At 53.7% G+C, this 25,857-nt stretch overlaps 1 protein-coding gene across 1 annotated transcript in view; it reads right to left on the bottom strand.

Annotated features, from left to right (window-relative positions):
- Nucleotides 1–5,689: 5,689 nt before the first annotated feature.
- Nucleotides 5,690–25,857, bottom strand: part of LOC104859618 (tubulin polyglutamylase TTLL6) — a 22,512-nt gene continuing 2,344 nt past the window's right edge. Inside the window, exons 4-14 of the mRNA XM_033763112.1 lie at nucleotides 25,412–25,568; nucleotides 24,677–24,820; nucleotides 24,097–24,182; nucleotides 21,845–22,070; nucleotides 20,945–21,120; nucleotides 18,327–18,515; nucleotides 17,225–17,572; nucleotides 16,434–16,866; nucleotides 9,762–10,203; nucleotides 9,145–9,410; nucleotides 5,690–6,703 (exon numbers count right to left, since the gene is read on the bottom strand). Of these exons, the coding sequence (XP_033619003.1) occupies nucleotides 6,644–6,703; nucleotides 9,145–9,410; nucleotides 9,762–10,203; nucleotides 16,434–16,866; nucleotides 17,225–17,572; nucleotides 18,327–18,515; nucleotides 20,945–21,120; nucleotides 21,845–22,070; nucleotides 24,097–24,182; nucleotides 24,677–24,820; nucleotides 25,412–25,568 (2,527 nt within the window). The 3' untranslated portion in view covers nucleotides 5,690–6,643. The remainder of the gene's footprint in view (nucleotides 6,704–9,144; nucleotides 9,411–9,761; nucleotides 10,204–16,433; nucleotides 16,867–17,224; nucleotides 17,573–18,326; nucleotides 18,516–20,944; nucleotides 21,121–21,844; nucleotides 22,071–24,096; nucleotides 24,183–24,676; nucleotides 24,821–25,411; nucleotides 25,569–25,857) is intronic.

The raw sequence follows: 25,857 nt of genomic DNA, 5'->3' as shown, positions 1-25,857 counted from the left end.
GCGAAGGCTGGGAAGGCAAAGAACTTAACGATGTTTGGCCGTCTGGGGGTTTATCAGCGCGTCGGGGTCAGGCGCGGGCCGAGCCACCCGACTTGCCGAGGCAGACGCCTGGGGCTGGGGCGGCGCAGGTGAGGAGGCCGGCGGCTCCCACCCACCCTACCTGGACGCCTAGCCAGGTAGAGGCTAGGCTGAGGAGAAGCCTCTTCAGAGCCCCCAGGGGCAGAAAAGGGGCCTGGAGGGGGTGAATCATTAACCCTTTGGTGGTGCTGGTGGAGAGGACTTTCTTGGAGAAGGAGGGGTTCATTTCCAAGCCCCTCGATCCCCCAACCCCGGCTGGCGGGGTGCAGCGGGGTCCTCTCAGCCCCCACCGCCCGGAGGAAAGGGTCCCTCGGGGTTTGGGGGAGGGGCGGGGAACCTCTTTTCTGGGGACAGGCCCGGCTGCGAGCAGCCAATCGCGGGACCCACCCTCCCTCAGCCCTGAACCTCAGTCGCGCGCTGCGGGTGGGAGAGGGGGAGGAGCATCCCGGGACCCTAAATCCTCCCAGGCCTGGCAGGTGGTTAGAGGAAGGGCCAGGTCCCGGGAGGAAAGCTGGCAAGGCTGGGCATCAGGTCCATCTTGGCACAGCAGGGTCGGGGATCCAAGCTTGAATCTGACTCCCACCGTCTGCTGCACTGCTGCCCGGGGTGGGGGGCAGCTCTGGTGTCTCCAGGGTGGAATCAGGCTTCTCTGACCCGCAGGCCATCCCGGCCTCCTCGCTGCTGCCCAGGGTAAACATCCTCTTCGCTTCGGAAACTGGTGGGACAGGAAGGTCGAGGGATGGGGAGAGAGGGAGTGAGGAGGGACGGGACGGCCCCAAATCCACACTCCACTCAGCACCAGTGGGCGTGTGTTCAAGGTTTCTCTCAGTCTAGATGAGGACGGTCCACAGGGGCCTCAGAACCCAACCTGGAAACGCTGCGGGAGGGTGGGGGTCGGCCGGGGCCAGGCGCCCCATTCCTGTTCAAGAATCAACTGGAGGACCCTCAGGAGGAGACCCACGGAGAAGAGTCAAGGGCAAGAGCAATCCTGTTCTTCCCCAGGTCAGGAGCGGGGCCCTTAGGAAGGGGCTTGGTCTGCAGACTTTCAGAGCGCGGTGACCTAAAGGTGCAGAGTGTGGTTTTGTCCCCCTGTCCGAGCCATTGTTGGGCGCAGCTGCAGGGTGGACGGAAAGAGGCAGTGAGGTAGGGCAGACCCAGCCTAGATCCAAGGCCCACATCCCACGGACAGATAACATCTGCAGTCAGATCACCTGGGGACCTGCCCAGCACTTAGGGACCAAAAAGGAGGCCCCACGTGCAAAGGACTAACTGCATATGACTCAGAAGATCACGGCCACTGTGCCCTCTGCCCGTCCCGTCTGAGAAGTGAATCAAGGCCATACCCAAGTCCTCCCTTCTCTGGGGACCCCTGGGGAGAAGGGAGGGAGGGAGGACAGACTGACAAGTTTTCTGGGTTTGGGACGTCAGAGACCTTCGTGGGGCTGTCCTCTGGCCTAGCTTAGGCCCTGGATATCACTGAACCTGTTTCCTGCTCTGAAAAAGTGGGACAGCCACCAATGTGGCAGTGACAGCTGGAGGTGACTGCACCGTCACAGGCAGCCCTGTTCCCCTCGTGGGTTCGCTCGATCCCACATCGGCCACGAATTCTGTGTATGCAGGAAAAGGGCCCTGCCGCCTCTCACCACGCCCTGGACACTCCAATGAGGACCAATGTCACCCTGCTTCCTGTTTGGGGCAAATCTCACTGCAACCCTGGCTGGGACGAGAGCCCGCCCGCCCCCGGCGCCCTTTTGCCCGCAGTGCTTGCGTGGGTGGCTGCTGGGATCCGCCTGCCAGGCTCAGTGCCGGCCATACGGGAGCTTCCTCCGCCAGGGAACTCGGAGCTCCGCTGGGAACAGCAGCCCAAGCCCTCTTCCTGCGTCCTGGTTGCAGATTCCAACCAAATCCCCGGGGAAAGAGCCCTCCCCAAGAGAGTGAGCGCCCACGCAGCCTCCAACTGGACCTGCAGTCCAGCCCACGCAGGCCTCGCCTCGCCCAGGCCCACGCGTGGACACTTCCCCAGGCGCCCGTCCCCTGGTGACCCATAACATTTTCCTGAGAAAATGAAAATGCCAGGGAAAGAACCGATTAATGGGTTCGAATCCTCTTTCTGCCTCCTGCCCTTCCCTGGCTCGATACTGAATTTCAAATGATCAGGAAACCTGGAAAAGGGCGTCCCATCCCGCAGCTACTCCTAGATCTCTCCTAGGAGCCTACTCTTCCCATTAGATGGGAGTACGGCTATTGTGCATCCGCCTGCTAATTAGAAATCCCCCAACCAGATGGGGAGGAGGAGTTTTCCTGTGTACCCCGGAAGGCAGGGACAGCAGCCCCTAAGGGGCCTCTTCAGGTTACACCCAAACACAAGCACGGCGAGACTTGCAAACCGGAGGTCTTGACTCCAATGTTTCATGTTTAAATAAAGTGGGGGAGAACACAGTTGAAACAGTCAAGTAATTGAAAATGTGTATATTCGTCCTGGGACTTCCTTTGTGTTGGTGGGTGTGGGGGATACAATCCGGGAGGTCAGTTCGCTGTTTCCTGGTTAAAAAACAAAAATAGCCCCGCCATCCCCCCACCCCACCCCACCGAGTTTCTAATTTCTGGCTATGGAATTGGGGGGAAAAAGGCCTCAAATTGTGGCGGGACTGCAGGGATTGACAGGAGAGCTGGGTGGCCTGGCTCGGGGTCCTTGATGTCCTGGGGTCTCAGTTTTCTCCTCCGTCAGATGGGACAAGGTTGAACTCGCAGGACTGCTGGGAAGAATCAACAAAGCTGCCTCTGAAAACGCTTTGTCCTGACGAACTGTTTGGGACCTGGGCCAAAAGAAATGGAGGCCGCAGCAGGGAAGGGTGCGGGTCTGGCCCTGGCCGGTCAGACCACCTGATGCCCCAGCCCAGGGGAAGGGAGCTTTCGCTGCTACGCCCCCAGGCCCGTCTCAGCTTCTGTTTGTGTTGGCCACGTTGTGATGGTCCTGCCGGCTTTGCCAACAGGATTCGGGTGTTTGCTCTCCCGTCCAGCATGGCTGCAGGAGCAGCTGGCATTCTGCTCCTGATTATCAAGCCGACTGCTGTTGCTCCAGGCAAGAGAAATGTGTCAGCACCGCTCCTGCCCTTTTCACATATGGATGTGTCCCATTTTTACATTTAATTTTATTTATTTATTGGTACTAGCAACTGAGCCTGGGACCTTTGCACTGAGCTCCATCCCCAGCCCTTTTTGTTGGGGAAGGTGGGGAACAGGGTAATTTGCCCAGGCTGGGCTCAAACATGCAATCCTGGGCCGGGGACTTGGCTCAGGGGCTCTGCCGCCTGCCTCAAACATGCAATCCTCCTGCCTCAGCCTCCCATTTTATCATCCTCCTTGTCACAAGAGTCCCGGACTTACAAAAGGAGGGTGGCAAATGGATAGCATCTTTAAAATGGTTGCTCAAAAGTTAGGAGGAATCAGGAAGTCAGCCAGGTAAGGAAATTAGCCAGAGAACCAGTCACCCATGCGAGCTCAAGGTCTTCATTGTCTTCCTAACCATTTGCAAAACACATTTTATGGCTTTTGTAGATGCCCTGAGTTGAAATACCACCACCACCGTAATTCAGCTAAGTGACACAGCAGCTGTAAAGACAAGGGCTGTGCAAGATTACAGTTGGTTCACGTAGTCGGGGGCGATGCAAGGCACTGGCAACAGCTGCCAGTCTGCCCGACTCGCACCCTGCAGGGTGAAGGAAAGCTGGGCCCTGCAGCCATCCCTTAAGCCTAGCAAGAGGTGCACAGCCTGTCTGCGGTGGGTGGGCTTTTCCAGTAGGGGCTGTGCCGGATGATTGGCCCCCAAACCTGCCCATGCATCAGAATCCCCTGGGGGAGCTTTATCTGTTCACTCATTCATTCATTGAGGTGCTGGGGATTGAACCAAGGGCTCCCACTCAAGCTAAGCACCTGCTCAACCACTGAGCCACATCCCCAGCCTGAGGGAGCTCCAAGTCCAGGACACCCCCACCTTGAGCCATTCAGCCCAGGAGGACCGTGCATCCTGTGAGTCCCTACACAGTTCCCATCCCAGGGACCAGGAGGACCTGCCCGGTCCAGGTGGCTCTTTTTAACAGTATGGTCTTCAGGAACATTACATCTGCACTTGGAAACATTTTTTTTTAATCAGGGTTGCTCTTTTAAATCAGTCTGAGAGCTGGGGAGGGTGGCGCTCACCTGTAATCCCAGCACTTGGGAGGCTGAGGCAGAAAGATCCTCTGGAGTTCGAGGCCACCCTGGACTACATAGTGAGACCTTGTCTCAAAATTAAAAAAAATAGGGCCAGGGATTTAGCTCAACGGTTCGGTGGCCTGCCTTGCAAGCACAAGGACCCAAGTTCAATCCCTGGTACCAAAAAACAAACAAACAAAAATTTTAAAAAATAAAAAAGAGAGCCAAGATGGAGCCCGGGATTTAGCTCAGTGGCGCCACCACCTGCCTCACAAGCTCAAGGTACCAAATTCGATCCCCAGTACAAAAAAAAAAAAAAAACTAAATGATCTCTCCCACTTCTGTCCATAATCCATGCTGGTCCAGCTGGCTTGGACTAGGCTTCAGGTCTTTGTTTTGTTTTTATGTTTTGTTTTTTGAGACAGGGTCTCACTATGTAGTTGAAACTGACCTGGAACTCACTTTGTAGCCCAGGCTGGCCTTGAACTCACAGCGATCCTCCTGCCTCAGCCTCCTGAGTGCTGGGATGACAGGCGTGCACCACCATGCCTGGTTTAAGGCCTCAGGTCTTTAGCATATAGTCTGTGTTTTCTTCTCGGTCTCCACGCTGTGCCCCATGCCTTGTACTGGCACTGACAACCCCAATGACACTTCTGGCCCCTTCAAACATCAGTACCCTCACAGTGTACTTGGTCGCCACGGTGTTTCCTTCTCTCTAGTGACAGCTGGTGGCCCTCGACACAGACATCCAGCGGACAGCGGCTCTTGCAGCCCCGGGGCTAAACAGGCAGGGAGTGGCCAGGGCTGAGTGCACGGCTGGGTTGTGCCTTCTCCTGGGAAAACCCAAAGCTCTAAAGCCTCATGAAAATGTGGGGCTCCTTGCTCAGAAATGATTCAGAATTTCAAGATGGCTTTACAGCATCACGCCCGGCGTGGGCCCCTGAAGGACTACGCAGATTGCCCGTCTGTGAAGATGGCCCTGTCTCTAAGAGCAAGGCTGCCGGCACCAAAATGCCCCTTAAAAGACCAGAAAAAAAAAAATTCTGGCTCTTCCTAAGAGACAGCGCGGGGAGAGGGCTGGAGAAGCAGAGGCAGGTGTGAACTGGGGAGGTTTTGCTCCTCTGTCCCTGCTAACCAGGGCCGCCTGCCATCCCAGTGGGCCCTGACTTACTGACAGGTAAGTGATGCCGGAAAGCCTTGCTACGCAGCCCAGATGGGGACGCCAGGTTGGGTGGGTGTTTTCTCGCAGCTGGACACCTGGACTGAATCTAACGTCTCCATTCAACACCTTGGACAATTAAGGCCTGAAGGGTGCTGGTGACGTTTGCTTTTTGTTTTGTTTTGTTTTTTGAGACAGGGTCCCGCTATGTAACTCAGGCTGGCCTTGAACTATATAGCCCAGGCTGGTCTCTGACCCATGTCAACCCTCCTGCCTCAGCCTCCTGTGTGCTAGGATCACAGACGTGCCCCACCACTCCTGACTTCCCCAGATGTTCTTGAGGCCAGAAATCCATTCTATTAGAATCCGCAAGGCAGGGCGGGTTCACATCGTGAAGAAAGTGTGCAGATTTCTCCTCTCCCCCTCCCCGGGCTCCACGAGGGACCTAACCCGGAAACAGGAAATGAAACCAAGGCCAGAGAAGGAACAGCAGATACGGATGTTAAATTGACATCCGGGAGGCGCTAGGAGGAGATGGAGGCACCACCACGCCCCAGAGAGGGCCACTCGGGCTCTAGGTTCTTAGCAAGAAAGGCACAGCTTCCTGCAGACTGTTCATTCCAAGACATTCTACAGCCTGCAGACTGGGAAGGGCAATCAGGAGGACCCATCTTCCACCTCCGCTTCCCGGTCGTCCTCCGGGCAGGCTCCTTGTCCGGGCGTTGAGCGAGGCAGTTTATTTTATTACTGTACACGTGAGAGGAAGGAAGATCATCTCTCAGGTCCCTGGAAGACACATCTGCAGGCTGGGTCCTTCTGGGCCAGAAGGGAGGCAGCAGGAAGATGCCTGGGTGCTGAGGCCAAAAGTCTTTGAGCAGGAAGAGGTCATCGTGATCTTGGACTGATGAGCTTGCGGCTTTGAGCTCAGCCCCGACTGTCGTCTGTCCCCAGCGATGAAGCTCACGGGCACAGGCTGTCGGGGAGCTGAGGACTCCGGGCCGAACCCCCGGACGGCTGCCCGTGGGGGATGGTCCGGGGCGACGGCGGCACCGGTCACGGAGAAGTCATGGTCCTACAGCACCGTCCTCAAACTGGGAGGCTGTTGGCTTCCGGGGTGCGAGTGAGGGGCACTGATCAGACCGGGGCTTCTAGGTGAGCAAATGAAACTCTTAGTTGACTCTAAACGTTGCAGACGCTGGGGGGAAAGATAAATCACTTCTTTGGAGTCAGAGGTAGGGAAGGAAAAAAATATGGCAGAAATCCAATCTGATTCTGGGGAGGAAAAAAAAAGATTTTTCTTAGATTTTCTTTAAAATAGCTGCTGGGAGGTCAAAAGGCCAAGGAACTCACCATTACCGTTCCTACCTAGGTATCAGGAAATATTCAGGTGCTTCGCATCCACAGCCACCAGAAACTCATTTTACTACATAATGTTCTCCCTGCAGTCTGACATTTCACGTGCCTCATTTAAGAGCAGCAGAGACAGCCGGCTGGAGATGGTATGGTGGGAGTGGTTAAGAAGCTGTGTGGCCCTGGATGAGTCACTTAACCTTTCTGAGCCTAGTAATGCCTTAGGGCTGAGGGGGAAACACTGTCACTTATCACTGAAGCTATCCACATTACCAGGGCTAACCATCCTCAAATCTTACAAAAGAAATAATTTAGCCCCCAGAATTCAACTGCTGCCCAGATCTGCACCCCAGACACAGGGACTAATCCATCATGAGTGTGGCCAGATGCCGGGCGTCGTGGCTCACACCTGTGATCCCAGCACTCGGGAGGCTGAGGCAGGAGGATCGCTGTGAGTTCAAGACCAGCCTGGGCTACATAGTGAGTTCCAGGTCAGTCTCAACTATACAGTGAGACCCTGTCTCAAAAAACCAAAAAAAAACCAAAAAGAGTGTAGCCAGAGGAGAGAGAATGAGATCAGTTATAAAGACTTCAAGGAGACCCTGTCAAAAAACCAAAAAAAAACCAAAAAGAGTGTAGCCAGAGGAGAGAGAATGAGATCAGTTATAAAGACTTCAGCAGAAAAATGGAGGAATCATTCAGGGATCCGTCCCAGAAATGGGTCGGGACAGGCTCTGAGTTCTTGCCAGAGTAGGAAGCAGCAAGAGGCACTGAAGCTGTGTGTCCCGAGTCTGTCACCTCTAAGGGAGGGCAAGTCACTTCGTGCCCTCAAATCTTGATCTTCTTCGTCTGTAAATTGGGGAGCAGCTCCTCGCTGATCTCACCGGCGAGGGTTCTATGAGATGCGGTCTGCATTGTAGTTTAGATCTAGAACGTGACCAGAGGTGGAGCTGCGGGAAGGTGACCGGGTCACGGGATGCTGTGCCCAGCGGATTCATGCAGTGAGGAACTTCGTGGCTGAATGTGGGGCCTGGCCAGAAGAGGGGCCCCTGGGGGTGTGACCTGGAAGGGCATTTTCCGGGTCCTCCCTGCCCTGCGTCCCGGCTGCCATGAGGGGAGCAGCTCTCCTCCCACCAGGCCCTTCACGAAGCCCTCTGAAGCTGTGAGCCGAAACAAACCTCTCCTCCTGCACGGTGCAGGGGTTGAGTGCTTTGTTCCAGGATAGGGAAGTGACTAATACGGTACGGTATGTAAGCTTGATGTGTGTAAGGTACTACTATTATATACAAGAAAGAAAGGAAGAAAAGAAAAGGCCTGGTTCAACACGAGGACCACATACACCCTGCTGCATTTGTAAGTCAATGCGTGCTAGACAGGCATCCTGCTGTAAGTACTTAGTCTTCGTGATACAGTATTCCAGGGGCCCCGCTGCTCCCTGAGGATAATGCCTTCACCCAGGGTCCACCGACTGTGCCCACAGCTTCAGCTCAAGAATAATACGAGGTCAGGCGTGGTGGCGTAGGCCTAGAATCCCAGCACTCGGGAGGCTGAGGCAGGAGGATCGCTGTGAGTTCGAGACCAGTCTGGGCTACATTGTGAGTTGCAGGTCAGTCTGAACTACATAGTGAGACCCTGTCTCAAAAAAAAATAAGAGTAATACGAGGTCAGGCGTGGTGGCGTAGGCCTAGAATCCCAGCACTCTGAGAATTAAGGGCCGGCCTGGGTGACATAGTGAGAGCCCGGCTCAAAAAAAAAAAGTAAGGATTTAAAAGGCTTGGGAATAAGAAGTACGTGAGTTCAATCTCCAGTAGCATTTTTTAAAAGGAAAGAAAAAACAGAAGGCTACATTTAGCTGTTTGGACTTATGGGATCTTGTTCCAACACCGCAGGCCTGCAGAGGTTCCCCCCACGACTGATCATGAAGGAAGTTCTGGAAACACCGCTCTCTGCTCTTTGTGGTGAGAGGACATCAGAGAAGCTTCAGAAATATAGGTTCCTAGGCCTGCCACACAGGGCCTGCTGACTCAAGATCTGTGGAGAGCAGGCCCTGAATATGCATTCACCCCTGTACTGGGGATTGAGCCCAGGGCCTTCGGACTAATCCCAGGCCCGTTTATTTTTATACTTTTGAGACAGGGTCCCGTTAAGTTGCTAAACCACACAGGCCAGGGTTGAACTCAAGATCCTCCTGCCTCAGCCTCCTGAGTGCTGGATGATGGGTGTTTGGATGGAGGGAAATCTCTGTCATCTGCTTACCTGTATACTTTATAAGTCCATCCATCTCCTACCTACTCAACACTCCAGAGAAACAGACAGCTGCGCCCATCGCACAGGAACACACCAAGGGAGGACGGGCCGCCTACCTTCCCATCACATTCTCTGTGGCCCGAGACCAGGCAGTGGCCGTAGGTGTCCCGATCTTGAGGACTCAGGTCTCTCACAGCCCCTGTGTGGCTTCTGCCCGGCCTCTGGTCCAGGTGGGCTGGGGTGGCAACCACCAGGAGGTCCTTGAGGGACACATCACGGTTCTGGGGACTCTGCAAGAGGACGAGGGGGCACACACCCAGCTTCCGCTTCTCGCCAGAGCTGCGCCTGCCAGGGCAGCGCTCCCCGAGCAGGGCGGGGTGTTCTGGAAAGGCAGAGTCGTGGGTACCATCAGTCTTCGCTGCCCGACTCTGTACAGCTTCCTGCCCGGGGCCGTTTCCCACGAGGGCGCAGAGGCCTGAACCTGGCTGTGGCACTCAGGGAGAGAATGGGCCGCTGCTGCTCTCCTCCAGAAGTTTGTCCTCCCCGCCCTAAGGGTCAGACTGACCGGAAGGGAGCCGGGGTGTGTTAAGGGGCTCAGCTCGCCAGCGGAGCTTTGCTGTCCTGTCAATCACACTAGGGACGCCTCCTGCCATTGCCACCAAGGGACAGCCTGACCACGCAACCACGGACACCATGAGCCCAGATAAACCTCTCCTCTTCATAAGCTAGTGACCTCGGGTGCTCTGCTGTAGTTCTGGAACGCTGGCGCGCACACCTCGGCTCCTGGCACACCCTGGCGTGTCCGGGCACCCGTGTGACTGGGCACTAAGCAGCAGCCGTGGGTTGTGATGAGCAGGGAGCAGGGCCAGCCTCCTCTTCAGCAGCTCCGACACCAAGCCCTGCTCCTTCCTGTCCCTCTTTAGCCAGGTCCAGTTTGAAGTTGAATTCCGCACCACCGGCTGGGGTGTGATAGGCGTGGAAGGCTGTGCTGTCTCCTGGGTGAGTTGCTGCGGGGTCTGCTGCTGCTGCCGCCGCTTGCACTGAAAGGAGACAACCCTGACCAGCGTGGGGCTGCGGAGTTCAGAGCTGGTGGTCGGAGGTGGGCTGGGCAGGGACTCTGGAGAGGCCCAGGACCTAGCTGTGGATTCTGGGAAAATTTCTACGGAGGTCCAGGGCTGAAAGAGAAAACAGTCTACAAGGAGATTGTGGAAAGGAAAAGACTCCTTCCTGTGCTATTCTTGGGTGAAAAAAACAGAAATAGTTCAAAGTGGTCAATTAAGAGCGGGGACCTGGCATGAGGCTGAGGCAGGAGGATCTTCGTGAGTTTGAGGCCAGCATGGTTTAGGTAGTGAGAGCCTGTCACAATTTTTAAAAAGAAAGAAAGAGATAGTTAGTTAGATAGATAGATAGATAGATAGATAGATAGATAGATAGATAGATGATAGATGGATAAGACTGAGCAAGCTAGGGCAGTAGCAATGAGAAAGATTTAGGTTAGGAGAACAGCCTGTCACAATTTTTAAAAAGAAAGAAAGAGATAGTTAGATAGATAGATAGATAGATAGATAGATAGATAGATAGATAGATAGATAGATAGATACATGATAGATGGATAAGACTGAGCAAGCTAGGGCAGTAGCAATGAGAAAGATTTAGGTTAGGAGAGTTTCCTAATCATGAAATGGTTAAACATCAGGGCAGAAGATGAGATGGTGGAAGGGATCCACAGCCTTCTCTAGAGGTCTTTAACATGTAAGAGGTAGACCGGGAATCAGAGAAATAGGCATCCTTTTATACCTTTCAGACTGGCAAAGATTAGAAAGCTGGATAACGTAGTCTTGGTGGGTATGGGGCCCTTTGCCACTGCAGATGTAGAAAGTATGATACGGGCCATCGCTAACCATCCAGTAAGTTTTGGTGAAGTGAATCAGATGCCCTGTGAGCGAGCAGTTCTGCTGAGATAGCTCTCTCTACAGACAGGCACATAGACAGAATCAGCTCCTTAACATGAGGTACGCCGGTCTCAGGTCTTCACAGCAGCGTTACTCACCAAAAGATGGAAACAATCTCAGTTTCCACCTGGATGTGGGAAGGAAAAATGTGATGTAGACACAGACTGAAACCCTAGTCAGCCTAACAAGGAAAGGAGATTTTTTTTTTTTAATTTTTTGGGTACTGGGATCAAACTTGGGACCTTCCGCTTGTGAAGCTGGTAGTGGCGGGACCACTGAGCTAAATCCCCGGCCGGGAGACGCTGCTATAGGTTCCAGTAGCAATGGAGTTGGAAAACATCATGCTCAGAGAAATGACTCAGACGCAAAAGCAGCAATACGGTATGATCCCTTCTACAAGGCAGGTGGAGGAGTCAGATGCAGAGGGACAGAAAGTAAGACAGAAGTCACAGGGGCTGGGAGAAGGGAAGAATCAAAATGAAAACGCAGATGAGAGGCAGGAGGAGCTGTGAGTTCGAGACCAGCCTGGGCTACTCAGTGCGCTCCAGGTCAGTCCCACTACATAGTGAGACCTTGTCTCAAAAAACAAACAAACAAAAAGGTGAAACAAAGACATTTTAAGATAAACAGAAAATGTATCACCTAGCAGATAGAGGCACCCTCCAATAGCAAAGGGATATCCTCCAACAAAAGTAACTTCAAATATGCATCTTGGGGCCGGGGATGTGGCTCAGTGGGGCTGCGCCTGCCTCGCAATCACAAGGTCCTGAGTTCGATCCCTGTTATCAGCAAAACAAACAAATAAAAGACATCTTTTTCTTAATTTAAAAAAATCCTATAAAAATGAAAATCTTATGACTATTTATGGAGCTGGGGATGTTGCTCAGCATAAGGTACTTGCCTAGCGTGTGTGAGGCACTGGGTTCCATCCTCAGCACTAAAAAACTATAACTGAAAAGGCAACAGATAAGTTAATACTACCAAATACTCAATTTTCTTTTAGGTTCTGTTTTTTTTAAACTGGGAATCCAACTCAGGACCTTGTGTTTGTGAGGCAGGCGGCAGAACCACTGAGCTAAATTCCCCAGCCCACGGGGTTTTCTTCTGAGACAGGGATCTCACTACGTAGTAAACTACTGGCTGGCATTGAACTCACAACAATCCTCCTGCCTCAGCCTCCTGAGTGCTGGGATTATAGGCCTGCACTGCCAGGCCTGGCAAACTATTCAATGGCAGAAAAGGAGAAATACAGAGGAAAAAAGCAAAAATAAGAAGAGATGAATAGAAAACTACTAATAAAACATCTGCCTTAAAATCAATCCTATTAATGATATTTAATGACAACAAATTAAAAGGCAAAGGGCTGTTATGCCGAATAAAAAAGCATAACCCACCACATCTGACTGAAGAGAGACCCTAAATGCCAGCAATAAGAGAAGCTCTTCTCAAGTGCATACGGGGCTCAGTTCACTCTTCTTTTCCCCGGTGCTGGAGATTAAGGGCAAACAAGGGCCAAGCAAGTGCCGCTGAGCAGCAACTCTAACTCTCTTTTAAAATAGGGCTCCCCCAGGGCTGGGGGTTGAGCTCAGTGGTTCCGCCGCCTGCCTTGCAAGCACAAGGACCCAAGTTCGACCCCCGGTACCAAAAGACAAAAACATAAAATAGTGTTCACCCTAACAGGCACACATAGCACCTCGGGGTTTTGACTTGCCTTTCCCTAATGATCAGCAATGTTGCATTTTTGTTTGTTTTTTATTCTTTGAGACATAGTCCTCCCTATGCAGTTCAGGCTGGCCTCGAACTCACGGTGATCCTCCTGCCTCAGCCTCCCGAGCCCTGGGATTACAGGCGTGTGTCCCCACGTGCCTAGTGTGATGCTGAAGATACCTTCATATGTTTGTTGTCTTTTTGCTTTTGTGTGTGTGGTGTGCGTGTGTACCAGGGGTCAAATCCAAGGGTGTTCAGTCTTGTTAAGTTGCCCAGGTGGGACCTGAACTTGCGATCCTCCTGCTTCAGCTTCCCAGAGTGCTGGGATTATAGGCAGGCACCACCTTGTCCAGCTGGCTTGTTTTTGTTTTGGGGGACTGAACTCAGGACCTTGCACCTTCGAGGCAAGCACAGTGCCACTGAGCTAAGTCCCTGGCCCAATTGAGGGTTTTTTTGATTGAAGTATTCATTCTGGAGACGTCTCCCCCCATTTTTTTTTTTCTAACAGAGAGTCTCACTGTGTAGTTCAGGCTGGCCCCAAACTCTTGGTGATCCTCCTGCCTCAGCCTCCCAGATGCTGGGTTCACAGGTGTGCACTACCACTCCCACCTTTATTCTGTGTATCACCTCTGCTGGTCTGAATGTTTATGCAACCGCAAAACTCAGGCATTGAATACCTTGCCCCAAAAGAGATGGTATTAAGAGCTTTGGAAAATACTCTTGAAAGAGAGGCTGAGAGCTTTTGACCACACAAGGACACAATGAACAGGCATCCACCAGCACTTTTATAGACCTCCCAGGCTCTAGACGTCTGAGAAATAAATTTCTGTCGTTTAGAAGCTCCTAAGCCTAAGGTATTTTGTTCTAGCAACCCAAGCAGCTGCAGACAAAACTTTTTTGTTGTTGTTTTTGAGACAGGGTCTCCTTATGTAGTTGAGACTGACCAGGAACTTACTAAGTAAGCTAGCAACCCAAGCAGCTGCAGACAAAACTTTTTTGTTGTTGTTGTTTTTGAGACAGGGTCTCCTTATGTAGTTGAGACTGACCAGGAACTTACTAAGTAGCCCAGGCTGGACTCAAACTCACACCGATCCTCCTGCCTTAGCCTCCCAAGTGCTGGGATTACAGACATGCGCCACCATGCCCTGCAAAGACAAACTTCTTATCAGACATGGGGCTGCAAATATTTTCTCCGGTTCCGCAAGCTGCCTTGTCACTCTGTTCATTGTTGCCTTTGCTGTGCAGAGATTTTAAGTTTGATGTCATCTCTTTTGCCTAATTTTGTTTTTGCTGCTCATGCTTTTGTTATGGTCCCTAAGAAATCACTGCCAAGTCCAATGTCATGGAGCTCTGAGGCACAGTCTCTTAAAAATGATTTCTAGGGCCAGGGGTTTGGCTTTGTGGTTCTGCTCCTCCCTGGTAAGTGCAAGGGCCTGAGTTCGATCCCCGGCACCAAAAAAAGAATTGATTCCCAAACTGCCTTGTAAACCTATTCATAATCATGGAATTAATTTAGTGGATCATAATTCCTATTGTATTATATTTGAAAGAATAGAATACAGCTGGGTGTGGTAGTATATCACTGTTAATTTCAGCACTCAGGAGGCTGAGGCAGAAGGATCTTGAGGTCCAGGCTAGGCTGGGGTACACAGCAATTTCAAGGCCAGCCTGAACTGCACACCTAGTGTGACCCTGTCTCAGAAAAGTAAAATTGAGGGCCGGGGATTTAGCTCAGTGGTGCCGCCACCCGTCTCACAAACGCAAGGACCAAGTTCGATCCCCCGGTACAAGAAAAAAAGAAGTAAAATTGAATAGTACAGAATAGAAAATATCCAATAAGTCACCTTAGGCAGTGTGGCTAAGGACTGTTTTAGAAACTTTCTTCCAAACTGGGCATGGTGGCCCACGCCTATAAACCCAGCACTCAGGAGGCTGAGGCAGGAGAATCGCCCTGAGTTCTAGGCCAGCCCAGGCTGCATAGTCAGTTCAAGGCCAGGTGAACCACAAAGCAAGACCCAGACTCACATTAAAATAAATAAATAAATAAATAAATAAATAGAATAAAACCTTTCTTCCATCATGCGATGGGCTGTGAAACAAAATGGATTTTGTTCTGTGGCTATGGTTAGAAATTTTGGAAAATGCTGCAGTGCTGCCCTTGGCAGCTGGACCAGCTGCTTTTCCAGTAGAGCTGAGCCAGCACTCAGGCCACAGCGTGACAACACGGAGGGACCCGTGCTACAGCAGTAGGGACCGCACTGTGTTCCTGCAGGACTAGAACATTGCTACACTAAATTAGCATCTTTACTTGGATTCGGCTCAGGCCGTCTCGGCTTGCTTCTGTATTTGCAGATCTGTAAGTGCAGTTGCCTTTCAGCCCCAGTTGGCCCTGGGACCACCCCAACCTCATGTGTCAAAAAAAAAAGAAAGAAAGAAAACAAAGTTTAGATGATGAGTACAGGTGCAACTTTTTGTTTGTTTTTTGAGACAGGGTCTCACTATGTAATTTAGACAGACCTGGAACTCACTATGAAGCCCAGGCTGGTCTCACAGTGATCCTCCTGCCTCAGCCTCCTGAGTGCCGAGATGACAAGTGTGCGCCACCATGCCTGGGCCGGATGCAATTTTTAAAAATGTTTTTTGATTGCAATTGGTTGAATCTGTGAGTGCAAAACCTGTTGATTATAGTGGGCTGATTGTGTAAAGATTATGTACCCAATTTTATGCTTGTATATACTTATAAAAATAATTTTGCGGGGATTTAGCTCAGTGGTTCTGCTGCCTGCCTTGCAAGCGCAAGGACCCGAGTTAGATCCCTGGTACCAAAAGACAAACAAACAAACAAAAATTTTGTATATATTTATAAACATCATTTATTTGAGGCTGGCCCTGAACTCCTGGGATCAAGCAGCCCTCCTTTCTTAGCCTCCTAAGTAGCTGGACCTACTGTATATCAGTTTGAAAAACACTATTCGGTGGTATACTGAGTTGAAAAATAGCCCCCAAATTCACATCCACCTGGAACCCCAGAATGTGTCCTCATTTAGAAATAGCGTCTTTTTTTTTTCTGGTACTGGGAATGGAACTCAGGGCCTTGTGCTTGCCAGCAGGCGCTATACCGATGAGCTACATCCCCGGCCCAGCAGTAGGGTCTTTGCTGATATAATTTGTCAAGTAAAGGATGTTATACTGCATTAGGGTGGGCCCTAAATCCAGTGACGGGTGTCATTGTGAGAAACCCACGTAGAACTGTGTGTGGTGGCTCACACCTGTCATCCCAGCACTCGGGAGGCTGAGGCAAGAGGATCGCTGTGAGTTCGAGGCCAGCTTGGGCTACATAATGAGTTCAAGGCCAGCCTGAACTGCACAGCGAGACCCTGTGTCAAGACAGAGACAGAGACAAAGAGAGAACCATGGAGGGGGGGCTAGAAAGGGAACAGAGCAGCAGCAGCAGAGGAAGAGTCACCTCGCCACAAATTGAGGAACTCACCGTAATCCCACAAGAAGCAGGCAAGGGTGCCGCTCGGTTTCGGGCTCCTCCGAGCCAGCGGGTCACAGTCCCTAGGCAAACCGTGAGGAGGGGAGCACAGGGCGGCCCCTAAAGTCGTCCCAGGCCCATTCTCCCCGCAGGAAAGAAGTTTTCCAACTTCCCAAGTGGGGGAAACTGAGGCACGGTGTGTGTCAGAGGTCAAGAAGGCCCAGATAGCAGGACCCCCGCCAACCACTCCCAGAGCCCGCTCACTCACCACGGAGCCGGTGGCTGCATTAGTGGCAGGGGCCGGTGTGGCCTCCTTGACGTTAGCATGAGCTTCACAGCACTGCAACCCGGAGCCGGGGCTCCTCCAGTCCAGCTTGGCACTGCAGGGCCTGGCAGCCTTGGGCTCTCGGGACCCAGCTGCCTCGAAGCCACGGCCCCTCTCCTCTTTCTGTCTCTGACACCCAAGAGCCAGCTGTGCGTGCAGGACACCAGAGCCAGCGGCTGGAGGGACTGGGAGGCGGGAACCGACAGGGCCGTGGGGACCGGGCCTCGCCTCCAGATTCCTCTGCCCCCGAGGGGAGGGGCCAGGGAGAAGGAGGAGCCGGATGCGGTCCCTGTTCTGGGCTCTCAGCCTAGAGTCCAGGGCCCCTGAGAGTTCGTAGATGGTTTCCAGGGTCTTCCGGCCACTTGAAACCAGTTTTTAAAAGGTTCACGTGTACATTAGTGCAACAGATTCCATAACTTGTACCGATTCTCAAAGGGTCTGTGACCCTAACAAAGGTAAAACAAAAAACAACAAAACGAAACAAAACAACCCGCAGGGCGTGGTGGCGCATGCCTGTAATCCAGCACTCGGGAGGCTGAGTCAGGAGGATCACAAGTTGATCCCTGCCTGAGCAATGTAGTGAGTCAGCCAGACCTCGTCTCACAATTTAAAAAAGAAAAAAAAAAATAGAGCTTAGGGATGGCGCTCACGCAGAGGCCTTGGGTTCAAGAGTATCAGGAAAAAACATGAAAAACTCCGAAGACTTAGGTGGTATGGCCTGGAGAGCCGCCTACAGCCGGGTGGGCCGCCCGGGCAGGGAGCATGGACCCAGGCAGCGTCCTGCGGTGCGCGGGGGCAGCGTCCTCGTGTCCCCTGTCCCCTCCGTAGTGTGTCTGGGCTCGGAGCAGGGGTGTCCCAGCGGGGGCAGGGTGCCGGCCGCGCGCCCGCCCCTCCCCGCGGGGTTTACTTGTCTGGGGCCGTGGGCCGCCGTCTTGCATTTCTGATGTTGCTTCTGTGGCCGGGGCCTCGAGGCCTCCGCCCTCGCGTGCTCACCCGCCGCCTCCCCCTGCAGCTCCGGTTTCTTCTCCTGCCTCTGGAAGGACTTTTTCTGCTGCCGCAGTTTCAGCTCCTGGATCAGCTGCCTGCGGGCGAAGGACAAGGGGTTGGGGTCAGGCGTGGAGTTGGGGGTGGGGGGCAGGATGGGGGAGCGGAGCCTGTGTCTGCGGGGCAGGGAGCAGGTGTAAAAGAGCCATCCCTCCAGCCACGCCCAGAAGGCGGGCCACTCCCTAGCGCACAGCATCCACTGCGAAGAGGATCTGAGTAGGACGCCAAGGCCAAGCGCTCCCATGTTGAACCATTTCTATTTTCGTTTTCTTTTGTTTCTGGTACCGGGGATCGAACTCAGGACCTTGTGCTAGGGAGGCGGCCGCTGCACTACTGAGCTAAATCCTCGGCCCTTTGCTTTGTTTTTTTAATCAGGGTCTCGCTATGTGGTTGCAGCTGGCCTTGAACTCATTGTGTAGCCCAGGCTGGTCTTGAACTCTCAGCGATCCTCCTGCCTCAGCCTCCCGAGTGCTGGGATGACAGGCCTACATCACCACACCCGGCTTGGACCACTTCATGTGCTCGGCTCTCAGACTAGCAGCCCAGGGAGTGTACAGGGAGACAGAGTAGTTCTAGGCCTTCTTCAGCATCCTCTTGCTGCGTGAACTCGTCTGCCTTGCACCCCCTTCCATAACATGAGGTGGTGCTGGGGACCGAATCAGTGGCGATTCCCTTCCAACTCCCAGACATCACACCTGTGCAAACCCACACAGCAGCCCCGGAGCATCCCAGCCCGTGGATCAGGGCTCTCCCTGCCACCCCAGACCGGCCCAGAGCACCCGGCCTTCCTACCGGGTGCACACCTCCCGAGCTCTGGAGGCAGCTGTATCCTGGAAGAGTGAGCTGTTGTCCTGGAAAAACTCCTCATATTTGTCCAGATTCAGGCTGGGATAAATCAGCCGGAAGCCGCCACAGTTTTCCTTTTCGTATTTCTCGGTTTTCTGTAACCACGCAGCCTGGAAACCTCTGGCTTCCTCCATTCTGCAGGGAGGAAGACACAAGGCTGCCGTTAAAGTGTTCTTGGAAGAGGGCGCGTCCAAGCTGGGTGTCACCCAGGGTCAGACAGAGGCTTCTTGGCATCTAATCGAGGTCAGCTGGTGTTTGGTATTTTGAGACAGGGTCTCACTATGTAGTTGAGACTGACCTGGAACTCACTTATATAGCCCAGGCTGGTCTCGAACTCACAGTGATCCTCCTGCCTCAGCCTCCCGAGTGCTGGGATGACAGGTGTGCGCCACCATGCCCGGCAAAGTCTTTCTGACAATTTACCAGATTCTCTCCATTTCCAAGTAAACCCCGACGCCTGTGCGACCAGGCAGACTGTGGCCCTTATCACCCTGCTCTGGAGAACCACGGCCTGTGTTACTAAATTGGAGGGCTTCTGAGGTGGGCTGAAGGAGCTTTTAGGAGCCACGATGGTCTCATTCTTCCTCACGGCCCCCTGGGGGAGGTGAGGTCAGATGAGGAAACGGGATGAGGCGGAGACGCCAAGAGCCACCAAGGAGTCCAAGGGGTGATGAGAACAGGTTGTCTCGAGGGGCCCTCGGCTTCCTCCGTGGCTGGTCCTCTCACAGCACAGCCTCTGCCCTCCTTCTGGAGTTTAGAGCCGGCAGCACAGCAGGAGGCAGCCTGGAGTCGCAGCGCCCACCATCCCAGGTGCAAGGCTGGGGTAAGCAAGGTGATCTTGCACACTCACTTCCCCTTATGTGTCAGAACGTGATTGGAGGACGGAGGCTTACAGCCAGCTCGGGCTAGGGGCGGGGCCTGTTGGAAGGGGTGGTCCATGGGGCGTGGCCCGGGGTTTCTCTCCATCCCTGGCTCCTCCCTTTGAGCGCAGCTTCCTGTGCGCCATGAGGTGAGCGGCTCTCCTCCGCCAGGCCCTTCCGCAGTACCCTTCTGCCTTGTGCATCTGACCTTGAACGGAAACCTGTCCTTGATGTTGTGGATTTCAGGTATGGTGTCTCAGAGACCCAAAAGTGACTGAGGCAGGTGCCCTTCCAGAGCCTTGCTCTTGGCTTCCAGAGCAGAACCATGCAACATTCATTCTCCCTCCCCTGCCCCTTTCCATGGAAGGCAGTGCCCGGGCCAGTGCCAGGGGAACGGGAGTGCCACTCATCTCCTTAGCACAGAAGCTCAGTACCAAAGCATGAGGCTGGCTCCGCCCCGGAGGACAGCCCAGGACTTGGTCTGAAAGCATCAGGGGCACTTCCTGGACCAGACTCAAGCCTCTGGTGCTGGGATCTCTCTGCGGAACCAAGATCCAAGTTATAAGGAGCAGGGAGAGCCCCTCCTGCCGCTTCAGTAGTATGGCATAGGACTCACAGGTCCTTTCCCTTTTTTTTGGTGCCAGGGTTTGAACTCGGGACCTTGTGTTTGCCAGGCAGGCGGTGACACCACTGAGCTAAATCCCCTGCCCTTTGCCTTTTAGTAAAATCAAAAGATAGACAGGCATGGTGGCACACACATGTAATCCCAGAGAGGCTGAGGCAGGAGGATCACCTTGAGTTTGAGGCCAAACTGGACTGCACAGAGACGCTGTCTCAAAAGGGGAGGGGCTGGTTGCATTTTTTTTATTTTTTTATATTGGCAATTCCTAAATCTTCTCATATTTTTTTTTTTTTTTTTTTGGTACTGGGGATTGAACTCGGGTCCTTGTGCTTGCGAGGCAGGCGGCGGAACCACTGAGATAAATCCCCAGCCCTCTTCTCATAATTTAATCAATTCAAATCCATTATGGGTAGTTATAGGTCTGTAATTTAATCTTCTATTTCAAGGGACAAAGGCATATTCATAATAAAACTATCCAAACTGCTATATCCTGCAACTCTGAACTCACTTTCCAAATAGGATTATTGTTTGTTAGAAATGAGCCTCCCTCCCCCACTCCAGGCAAGATTTATTTCTTTTCTTTTTTTTTTTTCTAAGCAGGGACTCACTGCATGGTTCAGGCTGACCTTGAACTCACTATGTAGCCCTGCTTGGCCTCGAATTCACGGTGATCCTCCTGCCTCAGCCTCCCAAGTGCTGGGATTACAGGCGTGGGCCACCACACTGAGCTCTCTTTTTATGTTGTTTTAGCAGTGCTGGGGATCGAACTTAGGAGGCAGGTGCTTTACCATTGATTGAGGTACATCCTTTTACCCCGGGCAAAATTCTCCGATAGCCTCTTACAAACGCTGCTGCTGGGCCTGGTGCCAAGGCTCTCCGTGAATGATGCCGTGTATTCCCTGCTGCAGTCTGCTGTAGCACGAGTGCCAGCTGACAGAGGGGTCACTGGGGCTGAAGAAGTGACCAACAGGCTACTTAACGGATGGCCCTTCCAGCTGTGACTCAGACCAGGACGGCCAGCGTCACCCTGAGTCAGGGAGGAAGCTCCCCAGGTTGGGGCCAAGGTCAGGGCGCCGCTGTACCTGACCTCCCGAGAATGGCACTGCTGCAGGAACCTGCCCCGCTGTCGCTCCTCCTCCAGGACTCTCTTTTTGTCACAGCTCCCCAGGTTGATGAGAACCAGGGTGTCATACAGCAGCCTGTCCTTTACCTCCTTATCCAGCTGGGTGTCGGTGGAGAAGCTCGGAGAGTGGTTGACCTGCGGGGACAGACAGGGTGGGCGGTGGTGGTGCACGCCTGTCATCCCAGCACTCGGGAGGCTGAGGCAGGAGGATCGCTGTGAATCTGAAGCGAACCTGGGCTGCATAATGAGTTCAAAGCCAGCCTGAACTGCACAGCGAGACACTGTCTCCCAAAAATACACAAATAAATCAGTGTGACTCCGGCGTTGGTACCTGGCACTGGCACTGTGACTGCCGCAGCACACCTTGCTCCCCGGGGCGTCTCCAGTGGGTCCAACCAGGAAGCGGGGTAGCCTCTCAGAAGCCTCCCTTCCTCCTCTCCCCCCAGGAAACGCCGGGTGGTTCCATTTCCAGCACTCTGAGTGCTTGGAGCTGAGTAGTCCGGGTCCCTGAGAGCCGGGTGAGGCAGCTCCCATGTGACCCTGAGCACGGTGGACCCCACTTGGAGGACCCAGGCCCGCTTCCGGGGAGGAGGCGCTGTCACCACAGGCAGAGCTGCCTCGGGATCTCCTCTGTGCACAGCCAGGTCTGGCTGGGCCTCGGGCACTCGGGACTGTCCAATTCCCAGCCATCTACCGCCCCCTGGTGGCCGCTCCGGCTCTCCGTCACACCCGGCCCAGGACACAGCACCGGGGGAGGAGGCAGTGGGAGGCAGCTGCCAGCCAGTTCCCTGGGGCGCCAGGACAGAGGGAGGGCTCCCCAGGCGGGAGGGACGAGGCGTCTCCCCCGGCAGCTCCCCACCTCCAGCAGCCAGGGTTTGAGCTCGCAGTCCAGCAGGATGTCGAAGCCCAGGATCTCGAAGCAGGCGCTGTTGAGGGTGTGGTTGGGGAAGCAGCTCTGGTAGTTGTGCTTGATGACCGGGTGGGCGGCGATGAGGGTCTTGACAATGAGGTCCTCGATGGCCCTCCAGATCCTGGGCACGTCGTAGCCTTGGCTCTCCATGTAGACGTTGAAGGCCGAGAGCTTCCTATGGGGGGCACAGGCCCGGAGCAGGGCAGGCAGACACCTGAACCTCCGGGGATGACCGGACTCTGGGGCTGGGCGCTGAGCACCCGCCTGAAGGGCAGGGACCAGAAGCACCCCCGCTTTTTCAGTAGCAGAGCCTTCACACTGAGCCATTTTTATTTATTTTTTTAGTTTGAGACAAGTTCTCACTAAGTCACTCGATTGCCCAGGCTAAACCCGAAGCTGAGATCTTCCCGCCTCAGCCTCCCAGAGTGCCAGATCACAGCCCTGTGCCACCACACCCAGCTCGGGGAGCCCCTTCAGTATAGTGACACCTTGGAGACCTAGACAGCTTGTTTGTTTAGGGCTGCCCGGAAAGAGCACGCGGCCCAGGGTAATTCCACGGGGCAAGGGTCGCAGGTGTCCCGTGCTCAGGATGGAAAGCCCCACGCTGCAGGAAACCACCTGTCCCAGGCAGGGGGAGATGGCGGACACCCGCCAGCGAGGACAGGGCGGGGAGGGGGCCCTGAGGAAACGCCTGGGTGCAGGGCGCAGTCAGCTCCCTGAGGGGCAGGGACCAAGGAAAAAACCATGCGTCCAAGGACAGACAGGCAAAGTCCGCTCACACAGCAGCCAGGGCTACACCTGCCACGCCCAGGGGGGAGTGCACACAGGAGTGGATTTTCCAGGCCACTTGAAGCCAACTCTCAGTGCAAATACAAAGCATTTTCATTTGCCTAACGGAGAAACAAGATTTCTGAAGATCTACATCTAGATCAGGGATCAAACTCGGGTCTTTGTGCTTTTGAGGCAGACGGCGGAACCACTGAGCTAAATTCCCGGCCCTGAAGATTATATTCCTCCCTGGCTTCTAACAGCAGAGAGGCGACACTTCCTTTTCTGGGTGACTCAGGACCCAGCGTGGTGAATACGCTGGGTTGTGTGAGTCCGCGGTGCCTTGGGGCCACTCGACACCGGCCTCGTGCCAGGCACAGGATGACCCCGGCACCTGGCATCTGCTCCAGAGCCGCAGGCTTGAGAGCCGGTGCTCGGACAGCTGCCCCTGCCGAGGGACTGACTCAGGCGCCGCTGGCCTCGCCTGCCAGCTCTGGGGCAGGGGTGACCGTCGGCATGAGGGCATCGATGGTGTCAAGTGATGGGGAGAGACCAAGGGAGAAGCCCCCGCTCCCCACCACGAGCATTTCCATCAGTGGCCCTCAGAGGCCTGGTGCACAGAAGCGCATGAGCCCCAGAGGGTGACAACCTGGACTTCTCTCCCCACCCTGGCATTTGAGCTGTGTAACCTCTCAGGGACTCAATTCCCTCATCTCAAACATGGCCCTGGCACCAGCCCTGCAGCTCTCCACCTGTAAAGTGTCAGGTGAAAATTTTAACACAAGCACAGCAGGGTTGTATGTGTCTAATCTCAGCACTTGGGAGGCTGAGGCAGGAGGATCACCAAGAGTTCAAGGCCAGCCTGAGCTAAAGAGTGGGATCCTGGCTCAAAGAAAGCAAAACAAAACCAAAAAAAAGCCTCCAAAAAAAAACTCAAAAGAGATCTGGTCAGACAGTAACAGGATTGGAAAAGCTGCCTATGGGAGACTCTCATGAATTCCTCTTTCCCGCTTTCTGGGGACTCTTGGGGCCGGTCAGCTGTGAGTAATGTGCTAGTTCAGTCGAGAATCTCTGTAGCAACACCACCCTGGGAACCAAGGCCAAGGACCCAGCAGGGCCCAGAGAGTCCTTCTCATGCACAGATGAGCAATCAGTAAACATCTGTTGGTCTGGCAGTGTCGGGAGGGCATGTTTTGGAACATGTGTGTGTTCTCTGTCCTCCTCCCGGCCTCTGGGTTTACGATGTGGCCTGCTGTAATGATTAACAGCCGGGAGGGTTGAGCCCAGGAGTCCGGGCTGGGCTGAGAGGCGAGGAAATCTTTTCAGAGACTATGTGTTTCCATGACACGGAAACCCAGGGACCCACAGGGATGGGCAGGGCTTTGGTACAACTGCACAGGGCCGGGGAGAAATAAGCAAAGCCACTCCCTTACCTCTTGCTGCCCGAGTGAGCATCTTGAATAAAGTTTGAACTGTGCTTATTAATGGAATAATTAGTCAGGTGCATGCAGATATCGTCCTGGGGGAAGAGAAACAGACTGTGGTGTCCTCTCCATGTCTCCCCACCCCCCCACACACTGAAAGGGATGGCAAAGAAAGGGAAATCTTAGGATGTGCTTAAACTGGCAAAACAGCCGGGTGTGGTGGCGCACCCCTGCAAGCCTAGCACTCAGGAGGCTGAGGCAGGAGGATTGCTGTGAGTTCAAGGTCAGCCTGGGCTCCCTAGTGAGCTCAAGGCCAGCCTGAACTACACAGCAGGATCCAGTCTCAAAAAAAGAGAAAGGGCCGGGGATTTAGCTCAGTGGTTCTGCCACCTGCCTCGCAAACCCAAGGTCCCAAATTCAATCCCTGATACCAAAAAAAAAAGAGAGAGAGAGAGAGAGAGAGAGAAAGGACACATGGACCCTGGCATGTAGTGAGTGCTTAACAAATGCTAGCCAAAGCAAGGACTCTTTGAGGATGTGGATTTGGGTGGGATTTTAACAGGCTGGGGCCCAGGTCCCCTCTGCTCACCAGGTTGTCCGCACAGGGTTGGGAGTAGGAGGTGGTGGCAAAACGAGCTAGTCCTTCATTGTACACAAAAACCCTGAGAGGGTCGCAGGACGTCACCAGCACATAAATCCGTAGGTCAAACTTGAACCCATCAATGACAAAGGGCTGGGAGGACAGAAGTCACAGTGTCAGAGCAGCCACATGGGACGGCCACTGGTCCCATCTCGGTTTCCAGAAGGGAAAACTCCTTGCTCTGACATCGCCCACGCAAACGCAGCCGTGGCCAGCCTGGGCTGCGTGACTGGACTCGTGGCCTTGGGGAGGTCACTGAGCCACGCCGTGCCTTGGTTTCCTGATCTATGGAATATGGCACAAGTCACCACCTCCGAGAGACAACTCGGCCATGAAACAAAGTGACGTTAAAAGTCCTGTGCCAAGGACACCTGGCTGCCCTCCAGGGCCACCTTAGGGGCACAGTTCTGTGACAATTCTCCCTGGAAGGCTCTCCCAGCTGTGTGTGCTTCCCTCTCCACCAGAAAGTTCCAGAAAGTCCCCTCCCTCCCCACAGCAGGCTGCACTGCTGCTACTGTGACCTCTGACCCAGGAAGGGAAAGAAGCTGGTTTCTCGGATGGCTTCCTCTCCCAAAGGTGGGGAACCGGAATGCAAGGGTGACCGACACCCTGGTTTCCCATCCCACCCTCCGCCCAAGCCCAAGGAGATGTAGCAATGAATAAATAATGCCAATGAGGAAGTACCTTGGAAATATAGAGCTGGCAGATCATATCCTCCCCCGGCTTGATTTCCTTCACCGTCCTGGTGATAAATATCCCACGCCCTTGGCAGCCTGAGTCGGGCTTGCAAATGTATGTCTTGTTTTTTCGCGATCTGCTGTAGGTCTGCAGGCCTCCCCAGCTTAGGGGCAGGGAGAGAAGACAAGCCTTTAGCCCCAAGCAGAGAGGAGGGAGGCTAACACTTTGCACCCAGCAAGGGAGTGACCTGGCTGGTCTCCTTGGGTCAGTTGTCCCCACCCCTGTGGGACTTCATGCTCCACCTGGGATACCTCCGGCTAGGCCCGAGTAGAGGAGGGCAAGTGTTTGGGTGTACTTTTAAAGAAAGCATATTTAGAACAAGAGGACACCGTATTAGTGAATTCTGTGTCTCTGTCTTGCTATAATTTTTTTTTTTTTTTTTTTTTTTTTTT

The sequence above is a fragment of the Fukomys damarensis genome, unplaced genomic scaffold (assembly GCF_012274545.1).
Source record: "Fukomys damarensis isolate Sample0158 unplaced genomic scaffold, DMR_v1.0_HiC HiC_scaffold_13, whole genome shotgun sequence".
Lineage (NCBI taxonomy): Eukaryota > Metazoa > Chordata > Mammalia > Rodentia > Bathyergidae > Fukomys > Fukomys damarensis.
This window is presented reverse-complemented; position numbering and strand designations above follow the sequence as displayed.